Below are 21,664 nucleotides of genomic sequence, written 5' to 3'. Positions count from 1 at the left end.
ACATCATGGCCCTACTGATGATGACTGATGATTAATTAACCTCAGATTTGGCCTGTGGTAAGCCAGTGGTGAGCCAACCTTCTTGGACATCCTTGGGGGAAATCAGTGACCTCCTTCAGGACACCAGGTGCCTAAGCTATGCCAAGGAAAAGAATATTTCACCTCAACCAAATTATTCTGAGGCCATGGTAGAAAAAGCGGGACAGAAAATATGTGTCTCAGGCTCAGAGTCACATAGGATTGATGGCCTCCCACAGTGGCAGTTACTTCTGATCCAGCACCTGGAAGAGGTCTTTTTCAGGGTTCCTGAGGTTTGGGCAGTGCCTGCCCGATTTCTTGTGAAAGCAATGGCAGGATCAAGGCTTGACGTTGGGAACAAGCCTCACTTTTACAACACAATTTTTATGTATTTAAAACAGAAGCAAAATAAAAAGGCAGATTGTTTAAAACCTTCCATTCTTTTCCCTACCGGGGTGAAGGTACTTTTCTCATAGATTGTAGCTAATTACCAATATCCTACTAATATCCACAAACTAGAAAATCAGCACTTTTATTTATTGCATAGATGGCTTTTGTCTAAGGTCCCTGCTGGTATTGTGTAATAGTGTTTGTTAAGATTGCCAAAGAGATGTTTAGGTTTGTCTATACTTTTTTGTTTAGAAGGTATTGTTTAAAAACATTCCCTTGATGGACGTTTTGCTAATGAAGACAGTTAAGCAAACCACTGAGCTGACCACAAATGTGTCAACACTGTTACAGTCTAACCTACTGATTATCACCGATGGACATTAGCTGCCAACAGATACACAGACGGTTCATCTTTCTGTCACAGGCACGTAAGCTTTCCCCTCTACTTCAGTCCATACTCCCATTCTCCTTCTCTGCTATCCCTTTTTTTCATATCTGTGGAGATACTGTCTCCTTAAACTCTCCATCTCATGTGGGCTTGGAACAAGAAGCCATGAAAGGGCAGTGTTTGTTTAGGAGAATGCTGCAGGCTCTCTTAAGGAGTTTGGATCCAATAAACAACAAGTATCTAAACCTCTAGCCACGTAATTAGTTCCCTTCTTACCAAAGAACATTAAATAACCATTGGATAGTCTTAGCTTACTGTGTCATTTTAACACAGTGTCTGCAAAATCAGCATGGGCTATGAATGTGAGGCGGTGGGGGGGGGGAGGAGGAGGAGGACGAGGAGGAGGAGGAGGAGGAGGAGGAGGAGGAGGAGGAGGAGGAGGAGGGAAGAGAGAAACCAAGGAGTGTGTCTAGGGGTGAGGAGGGTGGGGAATTATACTGGGGTAGGAGAAAAAAGCAGCAGAACTTTTCAGAGGTTTCTCTAGTGGCAGAAAGACAGATGTCTTGTAAAATGTTGCTCTTTGTACCAGACTTTGGTATCTGACAGTGCTGTTATAGTTCAATGTTTTCCCTCCTTGAAACATTCCCTGGTAACAAAATGTTCTAAGAAGCAGGGGACTTAATAGACTCAAGTGTTTCAGCTTTTACAATGTCTTGGTCTTTTAACAAATTTTCCTGTTGAATGGCTTTAAGTTGTTATCACTTCCCACACATTACCTTGCAGCTATCACTTCCCACACATTACCTTGCTTCCTGGCTCTAGAAGAGAAGTAATGAAGGCTGATCTCATCCACATGGTGGGTGGGTGGGGGGGGGGGCGGGCAGAGGCTTACACACACGTGGGACTAAGGAGATAAATGCAGGGTAAGGGGCTAGGATCTCGGTATACACTTTGCCATTCTGATTTTGAATTTGTACTCTGAATCTTCCCTGGCATAAAGAGGCTAGGATGACTCCTGTCTACTACTGAAGAAAGCCTTGATTGCTTTTCTATTTCTCTGCCATTGCCTGGTTGATCTTTCTTTAAACTTCCTACAATGCCTACTAGGACGTTCTGAGATAAAGAAATCTATTTAACGTTGTTTCCCAAACTTATGGGACCATGAGGCTCTTCTTTTGTGTGATATCTATAAACAGTCTCTGGTAGTTTTCTTTGGAATACACTTTGGGATATTTTGGCATCGCTTAATTCCTTTTACTTCCTTTAGCACAGAGATACTTATGCACAAATTAAATTTGGAGTTAAAATGAAACAGAATAGAGTGTAAGTCAACATCTAAGCACATAGAACAATTAATGTTCAGAACTTAGAATCCAGGATCAGGACATCTGGTATACCAGGTGTCTGTTTTACCTGATACCCATGATTCTGAATGTGGTTTTGGCAATTCATATCATCTTCACATTGTCTTTACACTTTTAACTCATTAGTATTTAAGATGAAATGTCCATGCACTTTAGTAAAACAGGAATTCATTCATTCACTCACTCACTCACTCACTCACTCACTCACTCATAAGCTACTGAGTAGCAGCTGAATGCCAGACAAACACCAGGAATACAAAATGTTCTACTCCTAAAAGACTCTTGGCCAAGAGGGAGAAAATGTGTTAGGTGTAGAAAATGTTGTAATTGAACTATAGGGACAGAGAGGCCCGAGTAACCTATTCTGACTGGGCTAAGTGTGGGAGGAAGGTGTCACAGACATTTAAGGCACGTCTTGAAGGATGAATGCCAGGCAATTTGCTGAGTTGAGAAGGAGAAGGAGCAAAGATATTCCAGGGACAGAGGAACACATGTAGGGTTGGACAGTCACAGAATGCAGAAAGAAATTAATTTAGCAATAAGTCCATTTGGTAATTTCACTGAAAAGTATAAAAAAATATTTCTACCTAAGGAGAATTACTATCTATCTATCTATCTATCTATCTATCTATCTATCTATCTATCTATCTAGATGACAGAACTGTAAACAGAGGGTCACTGGTCTGGGCACAAGTTTGTTGCAGCCACAGAGCTGGGCTTTTCAGCTTTGCTCTTGGTAACAAAGCCTTGTCATACACTCTCTGAAAAGGAAAAAAAAGATGGAGAATGGGAAAATGGAAAAAGGAGAATGTGGAAGCAAAGGAGGCACAGCAAGGACAACAACAGCAGCTCCAATCTGGCCCACTAGACTCAGCCTCCAGTATGTGATTTTATAAACGCAGATCTGCTCATGTCATCCCCATACCAAAAATCCTTCAGTGGCACCAATCATAACACCAAGTGCTGGCAAGAGAAGATGAAATGTGCATTCTTTCACACCTATAATGAAAGTGTAAATTGGCAAAAGCTTTTCAGAAAGAAATTTGACAATAAGAGTCTACAATTTTCATACTGTTGATTCATTAAATTCTTTTTTGGTATTGATCACAAGAAATCATTGACAGAATCCAAGTTCATACAAATATGAACATTGTGGCATCATTTATAACAGTGAAATCTCACCCTTTACTATTTCCATCTGTATGAGACTAGTTAAATAAAGTCTATGGTATCCATGACAATAGACTTATGCCACCATTAAGATATTTACAAAATCTCAAAAACATTAAATACGCATATAATGTTAAGTGTGAAGGTGACATATAAATGTATTTATGCACAGCATGCTTTCAGTTATGTAAGAATGTGCATAGGAGAAAAGGACAAATGCCCCTAAAATCTTAACAGTGGTGAGTTCTGGATAATTAGATTAAAGGTCATTGTTATTTTCTACTTGATTCTTTTCTACATTTTTCATATCTTCTCTAAGTATGTATTAATGTTATAATTTAAAAGTCATTAAAAAAAAGTATCAGCTGACTGCTCTTCCTACTTGCAAATGTGATGTAAACTCCCTGGCTTCATGCCCCAGGCCTATCCCCTTCTGGCAAGAGGCTGCCTCTGCAGTTTGATTTCCTGACCCTGTGGGCTAGTACCTGCTCCAGACATACACAACATGTAGTTCTCCAGGTAAATCCTCCTGTTTCTCTCCTTTGTGCCTCTACACATGTCGTACCCCTGCCTGAAATGCCCTCTTCCACTCCTACTTGTTCATCAAAACTCAGCTCAAGTGTCATCAACTTCAAGAAGCCTCCCTTCACTCCCATGCCTGAAGTTTGGTTTAGATCCTTCTCCTCAAACTTTCCCAGCTAGACGTGGTCAAAGAAAGAACAAGGAGGTGGATGTATTGGCAGTGGGTAAGAGATGGTTGTAATACTGACTGTAGCATAGGGTCTAGTTTGAACAGGACTAGAGACAAAGGGCTGGAGGAGAAGGGAGAAGTGGGGTGAGAGGCATAAGGAGTTCTAGGAGCAGGTGTTCTGAGACAGCGGGAGATGGAGGGATGGAAAGAAGTGCTCTGAGCCATGCTAGTAGATCACAAGTCCCTCCTGTGGCCCCAGCTGGGCAGCTGAAGAAGATGGGCATTAGGGTCAAGGTGAAGTGAGGCTAGGTCAATGGTTCCCATACTTTGTTGCGTGTTAACATTGCCTGGAGAGTTTTTATCAACAATGATGGCCTGATTGCATCTATTCCAGTTCAATCAGAATGTGTGGGCCTGGGAGGCCGGCATCAATGTTGGTTTTTAAAGATTCCCAGGTGATTCCAAAAGGCAGCACAGTTTGGGAACCACTGGGCTAGGTTGTTGGGTGGTTCTCAAAGTGTGGTCTTGTAGCAGCAGCAGCAGCATCCGCGTCAACCAGGAACTTGTCAGAAACACAAATCCTCAGGCCCCACCCCAGACCTAATGAATCAGAAACTCCGGGGATTAGGCCCAGTGGTCTGTGTTCTAACAAGCCCTCTGGAAGATTCTGAGGCATGCTCAAGACTGAGAATCTGAGCCTTAGGCAATAAAAGTGCCCAAAATACATGCGAGAATTAGAGTGAAAAAGAATATCAACAAGTTACTTCCTGACTACTTTGATCTAGAGCTTTTTTCATTTGAAAATTAGGAGTTAGGAATAATAATAGTGACCTCAAGTGTGGTTATGAGATTAAATGGCAGAGTTGGACGTTAAAGTGCTTGGCCCTTTAGAGTGGGCACTAAAATCTATTAGTTTCACTTTCCTTTTCTGCCAGATTCAGCCTAACGACTCCCAATCGTCTGTTTATCTACCCTCTTAGAGCTGTGTACAAGTGTCCCCAAACCCTCACATTCAGGCTAAAACATTTAAAAAACCTTCAATGGTCCTCTGGTTTCACACCTCCACACAGAGACCTCAAATCCAGGTGAACTTTAGATTAAGTGGGCGACCCACTCAGTCTGTTTTTCCCTCCAATCTCTTCCCTCACTCTGCTCCTTTCCCTACTTCTTTGATCTCAACAGCCCCATTTTGCTTTTCTTTCCTTAGTTCTGCCCACTTTTGGGAGAAGGGGCTGGAGCTCAACACTGACAGGTAAAGCTGGCAGAACATTCAGAACTAAGGGGCACATCTGATCTGTCCACTCCCTTCTTCAGATGCATCAATGGCTCTGGAAGCCCAAGGAACGGTGTCTTGGCTCCTTAGTCAGGTGTGCAAGGTCATTTACTGGTTGGCCTTGTGTCATACACAGGTGTCTCTCTGCTTGGAGAACTCCTATTTGCCCTCTGGGGATGCGCCAGGCACCATGCTTCTTCCTTCTCCTATGCTCAGACAGTGGATCTCACCCAATGACAACTGTTTCTGAACATATTACTCTCCCAACTCCACTGAGAGTTGAAAGCCAGGATGTTTTCCTGTTTTGTTTATCTTTGTAACCCTAGCAACTAGCCCAGCCCTTGGCATATAGAAGGTTCCCAATTAAATGTTTGTTGAATAGACTGAATAAGATACATGCTTTAGTGCCAAAGACCTTGACAGTTTGACCTGAAAGAAGAAAAAGATAGTGATTAAAAATAATAGTAACTACCTGTCTAGACTGAACTGGGTAACAGGTTTTCCATGAATTAATTTATTTCATCTGCATATATCAGGTAATGCTGACCCAGTCTGGTTTTTGCCTCTCTCTCTCTTTCTCTCTCTCTCTTTTAAATATTTTGAGAGAGGAGAGAGAGAAAGAACAAGTTGGGGAGGGACAGAGGGAGAGAGAGAATCCCAAGCAGGTTCCATGCATGCCTGGTGCAAAGCCTGACTCGGGGCTCAATCTGACTGTGAGATCATGACCTGAGCTGAAATCAAGAGTAGGATGCTTAATTGACGGAGTCACCCAGGAGGCCTTCCCCTCTCTTTCTTAATGCATAATTTTTATGATCATTCTCATCTTGGCTGCTGGCTCACATTAATGAAAGTTCAGTCGTTGAAAATGCAAGGGAAGCTCAGGATATATATACGTGTGTGGCATGATTCAGACTTCTAGCTTGCTGTGCCCTAGGGAAGCATGGGAGATCCTCAGCCTAACGGGATGCCTTGCTACCCTCAACCCCACTCCTACCTTGTTTCCCCTTCAGTCAGTACTCCGGGGTTCGGGTCTGAGAGCTGCAATGGGGAGCCCAGGGAGCCAAGCAACCCCCAGTGGATGTGCTGAAATCCTACATGATGGTACCCAGAGAGTTTCTGAACCATCCTGTCATATGGGCAAGGAAGCCTGCCCCACATCCTGGGGTACCTGTATAATCTAATAAAGCCTGTGGGTGCCATCCCTTTACCTGGGTCATAGTAGCACAGGTGAACTAGGATGTTAGGTATCATTTCTTTGGGCTGGATTCCTATCCACTTGGTGGGGTAACACTGGTTAGCTAATGCCCATCTGAAGCTCTTCCTGGCAGGGCTCTGTGTCTGACTAATTAGAAATGCAAAAAGGGGTTTGTCACTACTTAATAAATGGCTTCTGATAGACAACTAAGGAGTCCCAGGGTTCAAGGGAAATGGTGAGAAACACTACAGGGTCTTGAGTTTGGGGCTAACAGCTTCAGCTTAATCTCTGTGTCTACATAGGGCAGGTTATTTGTCTTTTCTGAGTCTGTTTGCTAAGCCTGCCATAACACAAGCCCATCGGGCTGGGTGGCTTAAAACAACACACATTTATTTTCTCACAGTTGTGTTGGCTGGACAGCTACGATCAAGGTGCTGGCAGAGTGGGTTTCCCCTGGGGCCTCTCTTCTAAGCACGTGCATCCCCGGTATGTCTGTCTGTGTGTCTAGACCTCCTCTTCTTTCAAGGACACCAGTCAGATTAGGTTAGGGCTGCCCTAACTGCCTCAGTCCATCTTAGTCACCTCTTTAAAGGTCCTGTCTCTGAATGCAGTCACCTTCTGAGGTAGAGGATTAGGGTTTCAACATAGGAATTCCGGGGGGGAGGCAAAATTCCCCCCAGGTCCCTGCCCATAACAGACACAATAATAAAACCTACTTCATGAGTTATTTTGCGGACAAAAGAGGTACAGGATGTGAAGGAGCTCTGCAAACAGCAGGAAGAAATGTCCCTCCTCACTCTGTTAGGGAGAAGTTGACATGCAGTGGAGGGGGGGCGGGGGTGTGGGACTTTCTTACTCTCTTCAGAAGGAGAGGACACAAGTGGGGCTCTGCCTTGTGGTGGGGCCAGGTTCAGTCCCCACAGTCCAGACAGGTGAGTGGTAGCTGGTAGGCCTCTCTCAAACTTGGCCTGCCAAGGCGTGTCACGTGTCACCTTGGGCTCCTCTCCTGCCTCCAAATTTCCATGGAAATGGGCCATGTGCCCTTGGTGGTTCAGGCACCCAGAGCCTTAAAAGCTAAGCACTGAGCAGATTGCCTCAGCTTCCCACTGGGTCTGGTCTGTGCAGATGAAGGACTGCTCCTGGCGAAAGAGCTTCAAAGCCAACTTAGAAGCCTGGCAACCTGAAAATAGCCCGGGGGTGGGGAGATGGAGAGCCCCACAAGGCTGTTTCTTGATTTTTGGGAAGGGAGGGGCTCTGGGGTTTCCTTGGGCACCAAAGGGTGGGTAAGGAAAGAGGCTTTAAGTGACGTATAGGATCTTCACCTGGACACATTCCCACCTGGCCTCTCAAAGCACCAGGCCCTTAGGGATCCCAACCATACCTGACCTGAAGAATAATCTAGGGCCATGCTTTTCCTCACGATCTTAGCTCGGACATGGGGTAGAGGCAGAAGGACCTTTGCCAGAAAAATAAGCAGGCAGGAGGCCTCATTCCCTGGCATTCTGTAAACCCAACATGAAGAATGTGCTCCTGAGACTAGCTGTGGGGCAGAGACCTACATCGAATACTACTGCTGGGCACCCACAAGTGTCATTACCTCAGGAGAAGTCACTTAGCTTTTCTGAGTCTGTCTTTTATCTGGAAAATGTAGATACAGTAACCCACTGGCAGGGTTGTGGTGAGGTGTAGAAGTGATGCAATCAGAGGCCCTGCACAGAGAGCACACAAAAAGCCCTTAAGAAACAGCGGCTGTTACCGGGATTTTATGTTTCCTTAGAAAGGGGCGACCTCAGAATATCCTGTCTTTGCTACATGGTGAGTGGCCTTCTGTGGATGGTAATTGACATGATCCAGAGAAGGTATTGCAGGAGGCAAAAGAAAGAGGGAGAGGAAGATATGGAAGGTGGGTAAGAGAGGAGAAGGTAGGGGGAGAATGAAGTGCTGAGGAGAAGAAAAGCAGATGTACCGTGAAGGCCAGAGGTACTGTGACCTTGAACTTTTAGGATGACTGTCCTTCCTGGCAAATGAAGCATCTCTATTACCACTCTTTGACTCTAAAGCAGGAGATTCAGCATTTTATTTGCAAATGAGTTCCTTTAGTTCCTTTTCTTCACCTGTGTGTGTGTGTGTGTGTGTGTGAGAGAGAGAGAGAGAGAGAGAGAGAGAGAGAGAGAGAGAGAGAGAGAGAGAGAGAGAGAGAGAGAGAGAGAGAGAGAGAGAGAGAGAGAGATGGAGGGAGGGGGAAAAAGAAAGAGAGAGAGAGAAAGAGAAAGATACGACCTCATAGTGATCCACTATTCCTGGCCTGAGCAAGGAAGAGTAGGGTTGGATCTGGAGATACTTCAGGCATAGTGTTGATACCCCTGCTAGTGAAGCACCTCCTTTGAGGGGAGTGTCCTTTGTGTCCTGCTGTTGTCATACTGGCTTGCAGGTTTCTTCTACTCCCAGGGGTCTGTTTAAAGCCCAATAAAAGTGTCCAGAGAGTGTTGAGTGGTCTTTGCCTCTGGAAAATCCAGATGGAAGCAGATCGGAAGGAGAAGCAGCCTAGAGCCTCTGCTTTCTAAAGAGGAGAGGCTGTAGGCTCGGAGGGAAAGGGAATGTGTTGATCTAGCAGGCAGGCGCTGGGATTTCTGTCTCTGCTCTGGCTGTCTAGTTGTGTGGCCCTGGGCAAGTCACTTTCCTCCTCAGGGCCTCTATTTTCCCTGATTTGGCATAGGGGCATTCTACCCTTCAAGTCTGTTGGAGCTGTTCCAACAAAAGTAGAGTCTGGATTTCCTGACTGTCTGGGTCAAGAACAGATTGGCAGCAATCTTTACCACTCCTTACACTGTGCAGAAGTCAGAACATTCTGTGCAACCCTACACTGAGGCGAGAGAAAGAGTAAGCGCGGGCACACGCGGGCTCACAATGGCCATTGTTGTTGGTTCCTGAAAGCCTGCTGTGTGGTGGGGTGGGGAGGGAAGAGTGGGGCCTCCATTCTGTGTGGCTTTCTCTTCCTGGGTGAGGCAGGGCTCTGAAGAAAGCTCTGTATTTTGTGGAAGGGGGGCATCTAATCCTCTCTATGCATAAGGGTCAGGTGCTTCAGAAGGGGAGAGGCAGTGTGCTGGAGAATTCCTCAGGAAGAAATGATCTCCTAGAAATGGCTCTGAAGCAAGCCTCTGACATCATCATGGAGTGAGAAGGTCTTTTAAGGTCTGGGAGGCAGTGGAGGTACAGGGAATCTTGACCTGGTGGTCCCAATGAAGTCATGAAGAAAATGACCATTACTGAGCACAGACTCTAGGCCAGGCAGGCCTAGAGCTTTACAAAGGTTATGCTTTTAACCCTCACGGCAACTCTGTTAGATAGCAACTATTATCTCGACATAAAAAACTCTTGAGGCTCAGTGGGGTTGAGAAGCTTGCCTAACGTCACAAAGCTGGCGTGTGGTACAGCTGGAATTCAAACCAAGGCTTGTTTGACTCCAAAAATAAGCTCTGAATAAAGAACTCAAGGCAGAGACAAAATACCTTAGAGTGACAGGGTGTCTGAGGGCAGGGAAGTGAGCATGGAGGGGGTGAGCCTCTTCTTGGCTCTTCTCAGGGAAGACTTCTTGGCTGCACAATCTTATTAAATGGAATGATGACTTTCTCGGCTTGAATGTCAAATGCTATTGTTGGTATGTTGTTGGTAATTGTTGGTGTATTGTCTGGCTTTACTTTGCTCATGGAGCTTGAGAAGCTCCAGGTACAGTGGATGTAATGAAATCAATCAATTAGTGGTGAGATTTTCCAGTTCAACTCAAACCTGATTCTCACGCATGACACATACAAGGTACGTTGCAGACATCTACACCCACCAGGCTAATCACAGCTCAGAGAGATAAGCACACCACCCACCTGCCCCAGAAAGGCAAAAGCAGAGAGTTGTGATCAGAGAGACTTTTTCTGGTTGTTGGGTCAGGATTGGCCAGAAACGGGGGGTAGGGGTGGGTGGGGGAGGGTATTGTGGTGTATATGGAGAGAATGCCATGTTTGGAATACCAGGACTTGGCTCTAGTCCCAGATCCATCAATCAGTGTGGCCTTGGACAGGTCAATTGACCTCCCTGAGCCTCATTTTTCTAATTATAAAGTGTTTCTCAAGGGTGTTGTAAGGGATTAAGATGAGATGAGGAGTATAAAGTATTTCTCACATCTAGTGTTAAATTCAAATAGATGCTTAACAAGTATGGGGCAAATCGGCCTGAAAACGGATCGAGCGTGAGGGAGGTGGAAAAGACACAGGTTCCAGTGTAAGGCGTCCATTCTGTGAATGTGTTGGGGGCGGGGGCGGCGGTCTGCTGTGGAGGCTGACGAGAGAGGGCGGGGTGTGTGGGCAGAAGCTGGGATCCTGTTGGCTGGTTTGTGGGGAGGGAGGAACCACGCACGTGGCAGCGCCCCCTCTGTCTGACCCCTACTCCTGTTGGCTTTTGTTCCTTCTTCCTTTGGGCCACAGCCTCCCGGTTCCGGACCTGAGAGCTGTAAGCCTGCATCATGCATTAGCCTCTGAACAGGTCTCCTGCCACCAGTCCCCTCTCCTGTCCCCTAACCCAAACTGCATACTACTCTCCCATCCTATTGCTCCGGGCTTACACCCCGTCACCTCTTCCTCTCTTCCTATTATTCGAGGATCATGAACCAATTCTGTGGCACATTACTCCAGGGTCTCTATCTCTCTGGCCTTCCCTTGTGCTACCTCTACACGCTAGTGCTCCAGCCCCCCTTCCCCTCTTCTCCCTCACCGTCTTTTCAAATCCTTGCCAGCTTCAAGTACAGCACACACACATCGCACCTTGCTCATTCATTCATTCATGCATCCACTTATTCTTACATCAGATATTTCCCGATCACCTCCTAGATGCATGGCACAGTACTGACAGCTGGGGATCAAGTTCCTAAGGAAAGCCTTTTTTTTTCTTGCCTCCCACACTCGTATGATACTGTTTCTGCCACTCCATGGCACTTGCCTATCATACCAGTGTTAACACTACTGTTCTGCATAGATCTCCTGTAGGTAGACTGTGAACTATTGGAGGTCAGGACACATCCCACTCTTGGTTGCATCTTCCACAGCACCTGGAACACTGGCAGTACTTGAAGGCAGGTTTGAATCCAGGCTCTATCATGTACACCTTTCGTGGGCCGCTTATCCCCATTAACCTCAGTGTCCTCAGCCATAAAGTGGATTAAATACAGATGATGTCTGACTTGCAATTTTTTTGACTTTATAGAGACGCAAAAGCCATACATTCAGTAGAAACCATATCTCAAATTTTGAATCCCAGGCCAGTGATATGAGGTACCATACTGTCTCATGATGCCGGGCAGGGGCAGCAAACCACAGCTCCCAGCCAGCCACACGATCACAGGGTACACAACTGATACATGACAACCCTTCCATACCCAAAGAGCCATTCTGGTTTTCAGTTTCAGTACAGGATTCATTACATTACAAGAGATAGTTCACACTTCATTATAAAATAGGCTTTGTGTGAGATGGTTTTGCCCAGCTGTAGGGTAATGTAAGTGTTCTAAGCACGTTTAAGGTAGGCTATGCTGCGATGTGGGTTAGGTAGGTTAGGTGTCGTAAACGCATTTTGAACTTACAGTATTTTCAGTTTACAATGGGATTACTAGGATGCAACCCTGTCGTAAGTCCAGGAAGATCTGTAATTAAATATGCAACCCCAGAAGTAAGTGCTCAGTAAAGAACACCTCAGTACGTATTTATTGATAAATTGAGGACATGAAACACTTTGTACCCAAATTAGGAACGGATCAAGGGCACCAGTGTTCAGGCTGTGTGGAATGTGTGGCCAGCATGGAGTTCTGCTGTCGGCTGGGTCTTAGGAGACACCTGATATTAAATGGCTAAAAAGCTGCTACAGAGAAACAGGGTCTGGTGTGTGGGCCAAGATGGGGCAAACAGAAGAGGAAAAAATCTAAGGTAGTCTAGGCCCTCTAGTCTAGAAGTTTCCTCTGCATGTGAAAAATGAAAGGTTCAATGGCTCTGTGGTTCTGTTTTGAGCAGCAAACTTCCTAAGGCAGGAATTAAGTAGAAGTTTGACTGCAGCTTGACCCTGTGTGAACAAGTTTCCCCCATCCTAGAGATGATGAGGCAGCCTCCAGAGGCACATTCTATCTTGCCAACCCCTCCCAGGTCTTGGTTGGGGATGGGGTGGGGAAGAGGAGGAGACACAGCTGGAGTCAGAGCCCTCTTGATTCAGAAGTCAGCTGAAGAAGAATAAAGGGTTGCTTTTGTTTAATTTCCAGTGAATTTAGTTGGGTCAGGGACAGCCAGAAATGAGGGGGCTGGGGCAGGTACTCTGGTGTGTGCAGAAAGAATTCCACCTTGAAAGACTAGGACTTGGGCTCTAGTTCCAGATCCACCAATTTGTGTGACCCATTGGGCAGGTCCATTAATCTCTCTGGGTCTCATTTTCCTAATCCATAAGGTTTCTTCTTGGCATTCTCAGGGGGGAGCCGCTAGGCTCACCAGTGCAGTGCTTCTCAAACTTCAACACACACATGATCACCAAAGGTTCTTGTGGAAACCCAGATTCGGCTCCACCAGGTCTGGCCTAGGACCCGAGAGTCTACATTTCTGACACTGTCGGGTGATGCCCTTGCTGCCGGTTGTGGACCATATGAGGTTCTAGTGCAGAAATTGGGCAAATCCAGCCCGATGCTAGTTTGTGTAAATAAAGTTGTATTGCAGCACGGCCACGTCCATTCATTTGTGTATTGTCCATGGCTGCTTTCACACTAAGTGGACAGAGTCAGATAGTTGCATCAGAGACCTTATGGCCCACAAAGCCTAACTATTTTAATAGTTACTATGTGACCCTTTACAGGAAAAGTTTGCCAATCCCTGCTCTAGTGTACTGGGAACTGGCCCGTGTGAGCTAAAGGACCTGCACTTCAGTATGGGTTTGGCCAAGGGCAAGCCACTTTACCTTGCTGGTCCTCACTTTCCTTATCTAGAGGGCACAATGATCTCTAGATTTCTAAGAGACCTGGGATTCTGGGATTTCAATGCTACATAGAAAACGTTCTAGTTTCTATAGAAACGGGCTTCTGAGAACTAGGCTGTGTGGCCTTCATTTGGAAGCTGCAAAAAAGCATACCTGGTCCACCCCGCAGATCCCCCAGACAGCCCTGCCAGGTGCCCTGAGAGCCACACCTCATGTAGGGTCAGCGGGGAACAGACAGGGGCCTGGAGAAGGGAAGAGCGAGGATTGGGAGGTGGACCCCCCCACCCCCAGCCTCCTGTACAGGCTGATGCTGGCACAGGGGCCCTGGAACATCGTGCCCTAGCACCCACCACACACACAAATTCCACTTTGCTGAGGGATCAACTCAAACACTAACTCACCACTCCAGGTGCCCCTGACCCTGGGTGCTTCCGGTCAACTAATATTAACTAAGACCTTTTGAGGTCTCAGAGACTTTGTCAGGCACAAGAATGTAGAAGGAATTGCGACATCTGGAGCTGAAGAGCTCACGGTCAGGTGGCAGACACCATGTAAGGAGAGAATTGTAGGAGAGTTCCACAATCAGCCGTGAAGAGAAATGCGTGACTCTGGGTCTCCAGCTTGGGCCACAGGTGATGCCATTAACAAGGCAAGGAACATGGACAGGGGGCAGCAGGCTTTCAGAGAGATGGAAGGGTGTATAAAGAGGGAGAAGATAACACCTCATTTGGGGCATATTGATTCCGATGTGGGCACCTGAAGGACTGAAGGACAATGCTGTAATTTCCTGTGAAAGGCAAAGCAGAGTTTCTCTGTAGGCCTGCAACGGGTTAAGAGGAATGACATGTATGTTGCCATGGTTACTTCCCAGAGCTGAGGGGAGTCCCACTACACACCCAAGTACCCCCGGCTCTTTAGGGATAACTCGCCTTGCTCTACCTCAGCCCCCAGGAGAGACCTTAGCCAGAAAGACCTCTGTGAAATGCACAGTTGCTGGAAACATTTCTACTTTCTCTTAACCCCAGTGAGCAGTAAGTGGCTGACTACCGCTCATTATGACTATCTTTCCAGTCAGAGCTCCACCAAATTGGAAAATTGGGAACCTCCAACTCTGGACAGCTCCTGAACCCCACAGGCCACTTTCTGTCATGGTTTCATACAAGTGAAAAGGACGTGCTGAGAAACAAAGAACTCACAAGCTCACAATTATTTTCTTGGCTCATCTGAGCTCCGGCTCCTCACCTGGGAATGTGAGTCTGAGATGGCTGGCTGGCGGCCCATGCCATCGCTTTGAGATTTAGGGGATGGTCCACACATCAGTGAAAATCTACACAGGCACAGCGTGGAGGCAGAGAGAACGATGTGTGCCTGTAAAGTAGTAGGGTCAACCAAAGTGACCCTTCCCAGGCAAGACCTCTGCATCTGGGCAGATCTATGATGAGGCACTTGCCAGGAGGGGGCCTGTGTGTTGCCTGCTCAGTTGGTTTGAATGAGACATATCCGTGAGCTACACTGGCTGGCTGGTCTCGCTGGGGTTCGGGGTAGACATGTGACTCTCCTTCTTGGCATTTATCTCGGATCCTAATCACGTGCCTGTGGATTATTTTATTGAGGCCTGGCTCCCATACTCCCTAAGGGCTATAGGGACTGTGTCTGTTTTTGCTCATCATTGTTCCCTGGTGCCTGGCACTTGATAGGTACTCCGTAAGTGTGTGCTGAATAAATGATAGAAAGCCTGTCTCCACTGCTGGAAAACTGACGTGAAAGTCTGAGGAGATTTGCCCTCTCCGTTTGGAACCTTGTCTAGGATACCCTGTGTGCAGTTCAAGTGGGATGCACTAAGAAATCTCTGAGAAAAATGTTGTTTTAATATCAGATAGACAGAGGAGCGTAGGTGTGGGTGATACAGCCTGAAGGCTATTGCTGGTTTAAGGCTAAAGGTTGGATTGGGGCAGACGTGAAGCTCAGTGAAGAATTGGGAGAAAATGTGTAGGAAGTCCCCTCATTCGTATATAGGGTGGGGCTAGAGGGAAACAATGGTGGAGCTCCCCAGGGCTTTGCACGGACTGATCCAGCTTTGTGTCATGCCCTTGGTGCTTCACCTGGATTCAAGACTTGGCACCCTTGTCTTTATCTTGATTCACTGGAGAGCCAACTCAGGGGTGACTTCCACACTGGAAGTAATAGCCATATGAACTCAAGCACAGTGCCAACAAATAACCCTAGAGTTACAGGTTGTCAGAGCCACAGGTAATTGAAAGATAATCTAGACCTCATTTCTGAAGCAGAGGTTAATAGAGTGAAGCTCTAAATCTGGCCCCTTTCTTACCACATACTAAATATTTATCACCCTCCATTTATCACTTAACAATAATTCTGATTACTATTGATCAAATGCTCACCATGTTCCAGGCACTCTCCTAAATGCTCTACATGGATGATCTCATTTAACTCTCAAAACAATGCTGAGGGAGAGAGACTGTAATTGTGTCCACTTTGTATGGATTGAAATGGAGGCTTGGAGAGGTTAAATGACTTAACCAATGTCACATGGCTGATGGTGGGAAGGCCTGGGTCTTTCAACTTCTAGTTCAATGTTTAGTCCCTTATCCTACCTACACTGACTCCAAGTCCTCAAGATATATCTGAATTACTTATTTGCAGATCGCTTGCACATCTTACTTATTAACTGAGTTTCTAATGGTATCATGAGATGAAACTCTCAGCTTCACAAATACTCACATATAACTCTTTAAAATACATTCCTTTTTTTTTTTCCCTCCAAGATTGTCTATTAAGTGCCTGTTCCTGTCCAGCTCCAGAATCTACTGCCCGCTGTGCTGGCAGACCAAAGGCAAGATTCCTTCCCCTTCTTCCCTACTCCCTCCCTCCAAAAAGCATTTCTGTAGAACAATGTGAGCCAGGTAGGTAGGATGTTAGGCTTTGAAGGGAACATAAAGATGAAGACCACATGCTCACCATTTTCCAGGCACTTGCAAGAGAAAGAAATGACAAGACAACCCATAATCAGAGTACTGTCAAGACAGGAAGCTTAAGTGCTCTAGGAATTCAGAGGCTGGATTCACTTCCAGAGGTGCCACCAGAAAAGAGGCAGCCTTTGACACAGGCCTTAAAGGAGGAGCAGAATTTCCACAAGTATCTGTGGAGCTTTTCCTTGGACTGGCATATAAACATTTTCTGTTTTCTCAGTGCCTGGCTTGTACAATACACACAGTAGGACCTCAGAGAAATTTTCTGGTTGGACACTAGCCATTTGGGGCTAGCTAGGAATCATGGTCTTGGTTCTGATGCTACCACTGAACATAAATTGTATAAGTCCTACCCCTTCTCTGGGTCTTTGTTTTTCCCCAGCTATGAAATAGGGATGTGGAAGGGAGTGGGTATGACCTTACTCATGGGTTCTGGTTAGGATCACAATAGGCTAATATATGCAAAACTATTTGCAAGCCAAAATGAAAGATTTGACAAATGGAGGAGACTCTCTGTCACTATTCTTATTGGTGTTATAAAAACTAAAAAGAACCGATGTCCATGTACTGCTTATTATCCAACAACTTTTTTTTTTGGACTAACTACACTGGGTCAAGCAGTGGGGATACAAAGAGGAAATAACAGCCAGCCTCCATGCTTGGAACATGAAAGGTCTAGGAGATGCTGGTACAGTTGATGGTATAAGTTTAATGTGCTAGGACAAAGGCTGGGCTGGACTTTGGCAGGAGCTCTGCTCCTTTTTAGTGATAGTAAAGGTAGATGGCAATGCTAAAGATAAGAACTTCAAAATCAGAAATTCAACTGGTATGCTCCAGAATAAAACTAGGATTAAGGGTGAGGGAATTTCTTTTTAAGAGCTTCTACTATGTTCCAGACACTTTCACATCTATTATCCTCATGACAAGTTAGGAATTTTTATGCCCATTTTACAGATGAGGAAGCTGAGACTCAAGGAAGTTGGGTTTATAAAACCAGAAAGTGTAAAGCCTAAATGTAAACCCAAGTCATTCAATTGCAAGCTTGGTGATTTTCCCAGGACTCATTGTGTTCTAAACTATGCAATGTTTTCATAGAACTCATCCCATGCTCATCTTGAATGACCTTATTTCTTGGATTACTTTTCTAAGGAGAAAGACTGATCTGTGATGACAGAGGTTTGACAGTAACCTCTTCTACTGTCATTTCCTCTTACACCTCCTAAGATAAGTTGCTTCCCTCTGATTGTGCTTTCCTGACTTTTTCTTCACCTCCAATCCCAATGAAATTGCCAAGGAGTAAAGAATCCCAGCAAATGAACAGCCTATATAGAGAGATACTTGCCTTCTCAGCGGCTGGCCTATAAAATGTGAAACAAAACACACTGAAAGATGAAAGGAACCTGCCATACAATTTCGCTCAAAGAGCCCACCTAGACCACAACCTGTCCATTCCTTAATTTTGCAAAGCCGTGAAGAACCCATGATCTATAGGAGTCTATGTGCTTGTCACACTTGCCTATTTTACAGATAACAAACTGAAACCCACAAGAGTGAAAGACCTTCCCAACGTCACACACTAGTGAGAGGCAGAGTATGGATTGGAACCCAGGTCTCTTGACTCTCAGGCCGATGCTTTTCTACTAAAATAGGTTGTCTCTTTAGCTTCCTGCCCCCTCCCCCCATTTAACATCTCAACGTAAATGAGATCATGGCCCTTTCAAAAGGAAGCTCAATGCTGCTGTCTCTGTAAAGCCCAGAAGCCAGGCTCCCCTTTGGACTCTGCTCTGATCAGCTTATGTCTTCATCTAAAGAACAGGAAGTAGCTTCAGTTTTAGCTCTGATAGCACATTCTGGGGGTGGGAAAAGGGGATTTGGGGAAGAGAGTTCCTGTAGATGATGGTCAAGAGCAATCAGCAGACACATTACCCTTGCTTAAAGGGGAAGATACACGATCATATATGTAAGGAGAAGATAAGGGTTTTATCTTTGAGTCCTAAGCAGAACACATCCTCAGCAAGAGCTTCCCCATGCCGTGGATGGGGGTAAGGGGAGGATTCTCCCACGATTCTGTTCTAATGGAACGGGTTGTCAGGGTGGGAGTTAGGGTACGAGCACCAGGGTGGGAAAGTCTGCATAAACTTTCTATAACCTCCAGTGCTTCCCCCACCCTCTGCCAGCACCCACAACTTCCCCTGCCAAGGGAGGAAGGAGGAACACATTATTCAGTTTAATAATTTATACAAATTGAAAAGTTTACTGGGTAAAATAAAGGGGACTTAGGAGAGCAACGGAGAAATTAAAATTCCTGAGTCCTCTCTCAAAGGGTGGAGGTGTGGAGATGATACCCCTTGACGACCTTGACTTGGAATATAACAATCTGATTGTGTAACAGATGGGTCCCAAATAAGCAAGTAACTCCTCCCTTTGTTGGTCAGCCAAGTTTTGTCTCCTATGGTAAGATCACATCCAATCTGAGCATTTGCAGCCTGGGACATCAAAGAACACAGACCCAGATCCACGGATACTTTGTCTATGTTAGTGGTTCTCAAATCTGGCAGCCCATCAGAGTTGTCTGGGGTGCTCATTACAAATTTAGGTTCCCAGGAACCAACACAGAGACTATTGGGTAGATCTGGGCTAGGGCCCAGGCATCTTCATTTTCAACAAGCAGGCCTGGTCTAAGAACCAATGATCTGGTTCGACCCCATTCATTTAGCTACCAAAATTTTACATGAGATGCTGGTTTTACAGCAAAGAAAGCTGAGATGCCAAAAATAGGTTAGTGCCAGTACTTGGACTGGAACCCAGTCTCCTGGCTCTTGATGTGGTATCTCTGTCAACACCTTCACACATGGCTTTCCTCCCTCAGCTCACCAGTCCATTGAGAACCCCTGAGGATCAGGGTGGCCATTCATCCAATCCATAGAAGATTCAGAGCTGCCCAGGTACTCTGATTGAGTTCCTACCTGGTTCATTGGTGGAAATGGCTGGTAAGGGGTAGGGATATATATCCTGGTGGGTTAATAGGGGAAGGTCCAGCTGATGGCTTCTAAGGCATCTGACCATTGCTCTGGTCAGAAAGAACAGTCAGTCCATAGAAGCAACCTGCTGCATCAGAGGAGCCAGGGGGGCTGGGCTGACGGGGGAGAGTAGTGGCAGATGAAGTCGCTGAGGTAACATGAGGCCTGACCATCTAGGGCCCTTTAGGCCACATATAGATCTCTGGCTTTTGCTCTGAGCCACTGCAGGATTTTGAGCCAGAGAATGGCATAATCTGACATATTTTCCCAGGGGTACTCTGATGCAATAGTGAGAAGAGACTCTACAGGGACGGGGTAGAAGCAAGGAATCCAGTTAGGGGGATTTGTAGTGATCCAGGGGACAGCAGATGGTGGCTCAGATCAAGGTGGCAGAAATGCAGTGGTGAGAAGCGACGGGACCCTGGATGTTTTTTAAAAGTAGAGCTAACAGGTTTTCTGATAGACTAGATATGAGATGTGAGATAAAAGGGTGCCGAGTGTTTCCGCTCGAGCAATGGGCAGGCTGGAGTTAACATCAACAGAAATGGAGAAGTCTCTGGGTGGAGAAGTTTTGTGGGAGGGACATCAGGAGTTCAGTTTTAGATATGCTGAGTCACTGACACTCACGTGGTATTTAAATAAAGTCTCACGCCTGGATGAGGTCATCAAGAGACGGAGTACAGACAGAAAAGAGGGTTGAGTCCCTTGCCTGTGGACCGCCAGCACCAAGAGGTTACAGAGATGGGGAATCAGAGAAAGAGACTGAAAAGGGGTAACCAGTGGGGTAGCTGGAAAACAGGAAGATGTGGAATCCTGGAAGCCAAGTGAACAGTATTTTCAGGAACAAGGAGAGATTGGGTCAAATGCTGCTGATGAGTGAAGTAAGATCAAGTTTGAGAAGTGACCATTGGGTTTAGTTATGCGAGGACACGGGTAACCTAGAGAGCAGCATTTGACTCCTGACCTCACAGATCCCCAGTTTGATCACTGACTGTCATTTAGGGATCCCTTATTGTTATCTTCTCTTCTCAATTAGGTGGTAAGATTTTGCAACAACAGGGATAAGTCAGCATGGCCCCAAATGGGTCCTTGTTGGGCTGTAGGACCTTCTAGAGCCTGCTGTTGGTCCTGATACAGTTTGCTAATAGGCCCACCTGAATACTCCTCTCACTGGGACACTGACCTAGAGCAATTTTCCTCATGCCTTGCTTACCTTGGATGCAGAATTTCAGTTCCTTGGGGTCAGTGACGACTTTCCTGCTTTCCCGTATCACAGCCCGGTTCTTCTTGGTTTCTCCCCAGAGATTGGTGCCTCCGTACATGCTGGGAATGTTGAGAATGGCAATGCCTTCAAGGAAGATGTTGCTCAGGTCTACCCCAACCCCGTCACACTGAGGGACAGAGAGAAAAGGTCACTTGTTAGTGTTCTCAGTGTATCCCAACCCAAGGCTGTGTGTGTGTGTGTGTGTGTGTGTGTGTGTGTGTCTGTGTGTGTGTGTGTGTGTGTGTGTGTGTGTGTGTGTGTGTGTATGCACATGCGCATGTGTGGTGGGGGCTCTCGTGAAGGGCGTGACAGGCCCTCAGCTACCTGCCTGCCTCTGTCAGATGCTGAATCCTGGGCAAAGCTGACGAGCCCTAATGCTTTGGCCACTGTAGTGGACTGGGGGAGATGCGATCCTGGTCGGCTCTGAGGACTAGAAGGGCCCAGAGGTCCTCCATAGATCTAGGGGGGCTTCAGGGATGATTCACAAGAAAACTGCAAACCTGTTCTCATTATCATCTCATTATCATCAATTCTGTCTTTGCATAACCACTGTGAAGATATGGTGGGACGCTGAGCCCAGAACCTTAATGCACAGTAGATTTTCAACAAAGGACAGAGAAATTCACCTCACCCCCTCCCTTTTTATCCCCCCTGTGAGAAGCACAAGACTTTAAGACTTGGAAGGCTTTCAGATACAGCATGGAGAATAAATACAGTCAACGGTATTGTAATAGCACTGTATGGTGACAGATGGTAGCTATGTTTGTGATGAACACAGCGTAAGGTACAGAGTTGTTGAATCACTATGTTGTACACCTGAAACTAATGTAACACTGTGTGTCAACCACACTTCAATAACAAAGGAAAAAAGATCTGGAAGCCTTTCAGAATTCGCCTGTCTCCTGTAT

The 21,664-nt window shown here is 46.0% G+C and overlaps 1 protein-coding gene across 1 annotated transcript in view; it reads right to left on the bottom strand.

The window, feature by feature from the left end:
• DGKG (diacylglycerol kinase gamma) overlaps positions 1-21,664 on the bottom strand; it is a 201,489-nt gene that overhangs the window by 14,481 nt on the left and 165,344 nt on the right. The window contains exon 22 of the mRNA XM_042956236.1: positions 20,706-20,883. Within this exon, the coding sequence (XP_042812170.1) occupies positions 20,706-20,883 (178 nt within the window). The remainder of the gene's footprint in view (positions 1-20,705; positions 20,884-21,664) is intronic.

Source organism: Panthera tigris, chromosome C2 (assembly GCF_018350195.1).
Source record: "Panthera tigris isolate Pti1 chromosome C2, P.tigris_Pti1_mat1.1, whole genome shotgun sequence".
Classification (NCBI taxonomy): domain Eukaryota; kingdom Metazoa; phylum Chordata; class Mammalia; order Carnivora; family Felidae; genus Panthera; species Panthera tigris.
This window is presented reverse-complemented; position numbering and strand designations above follow the sequence as displayed.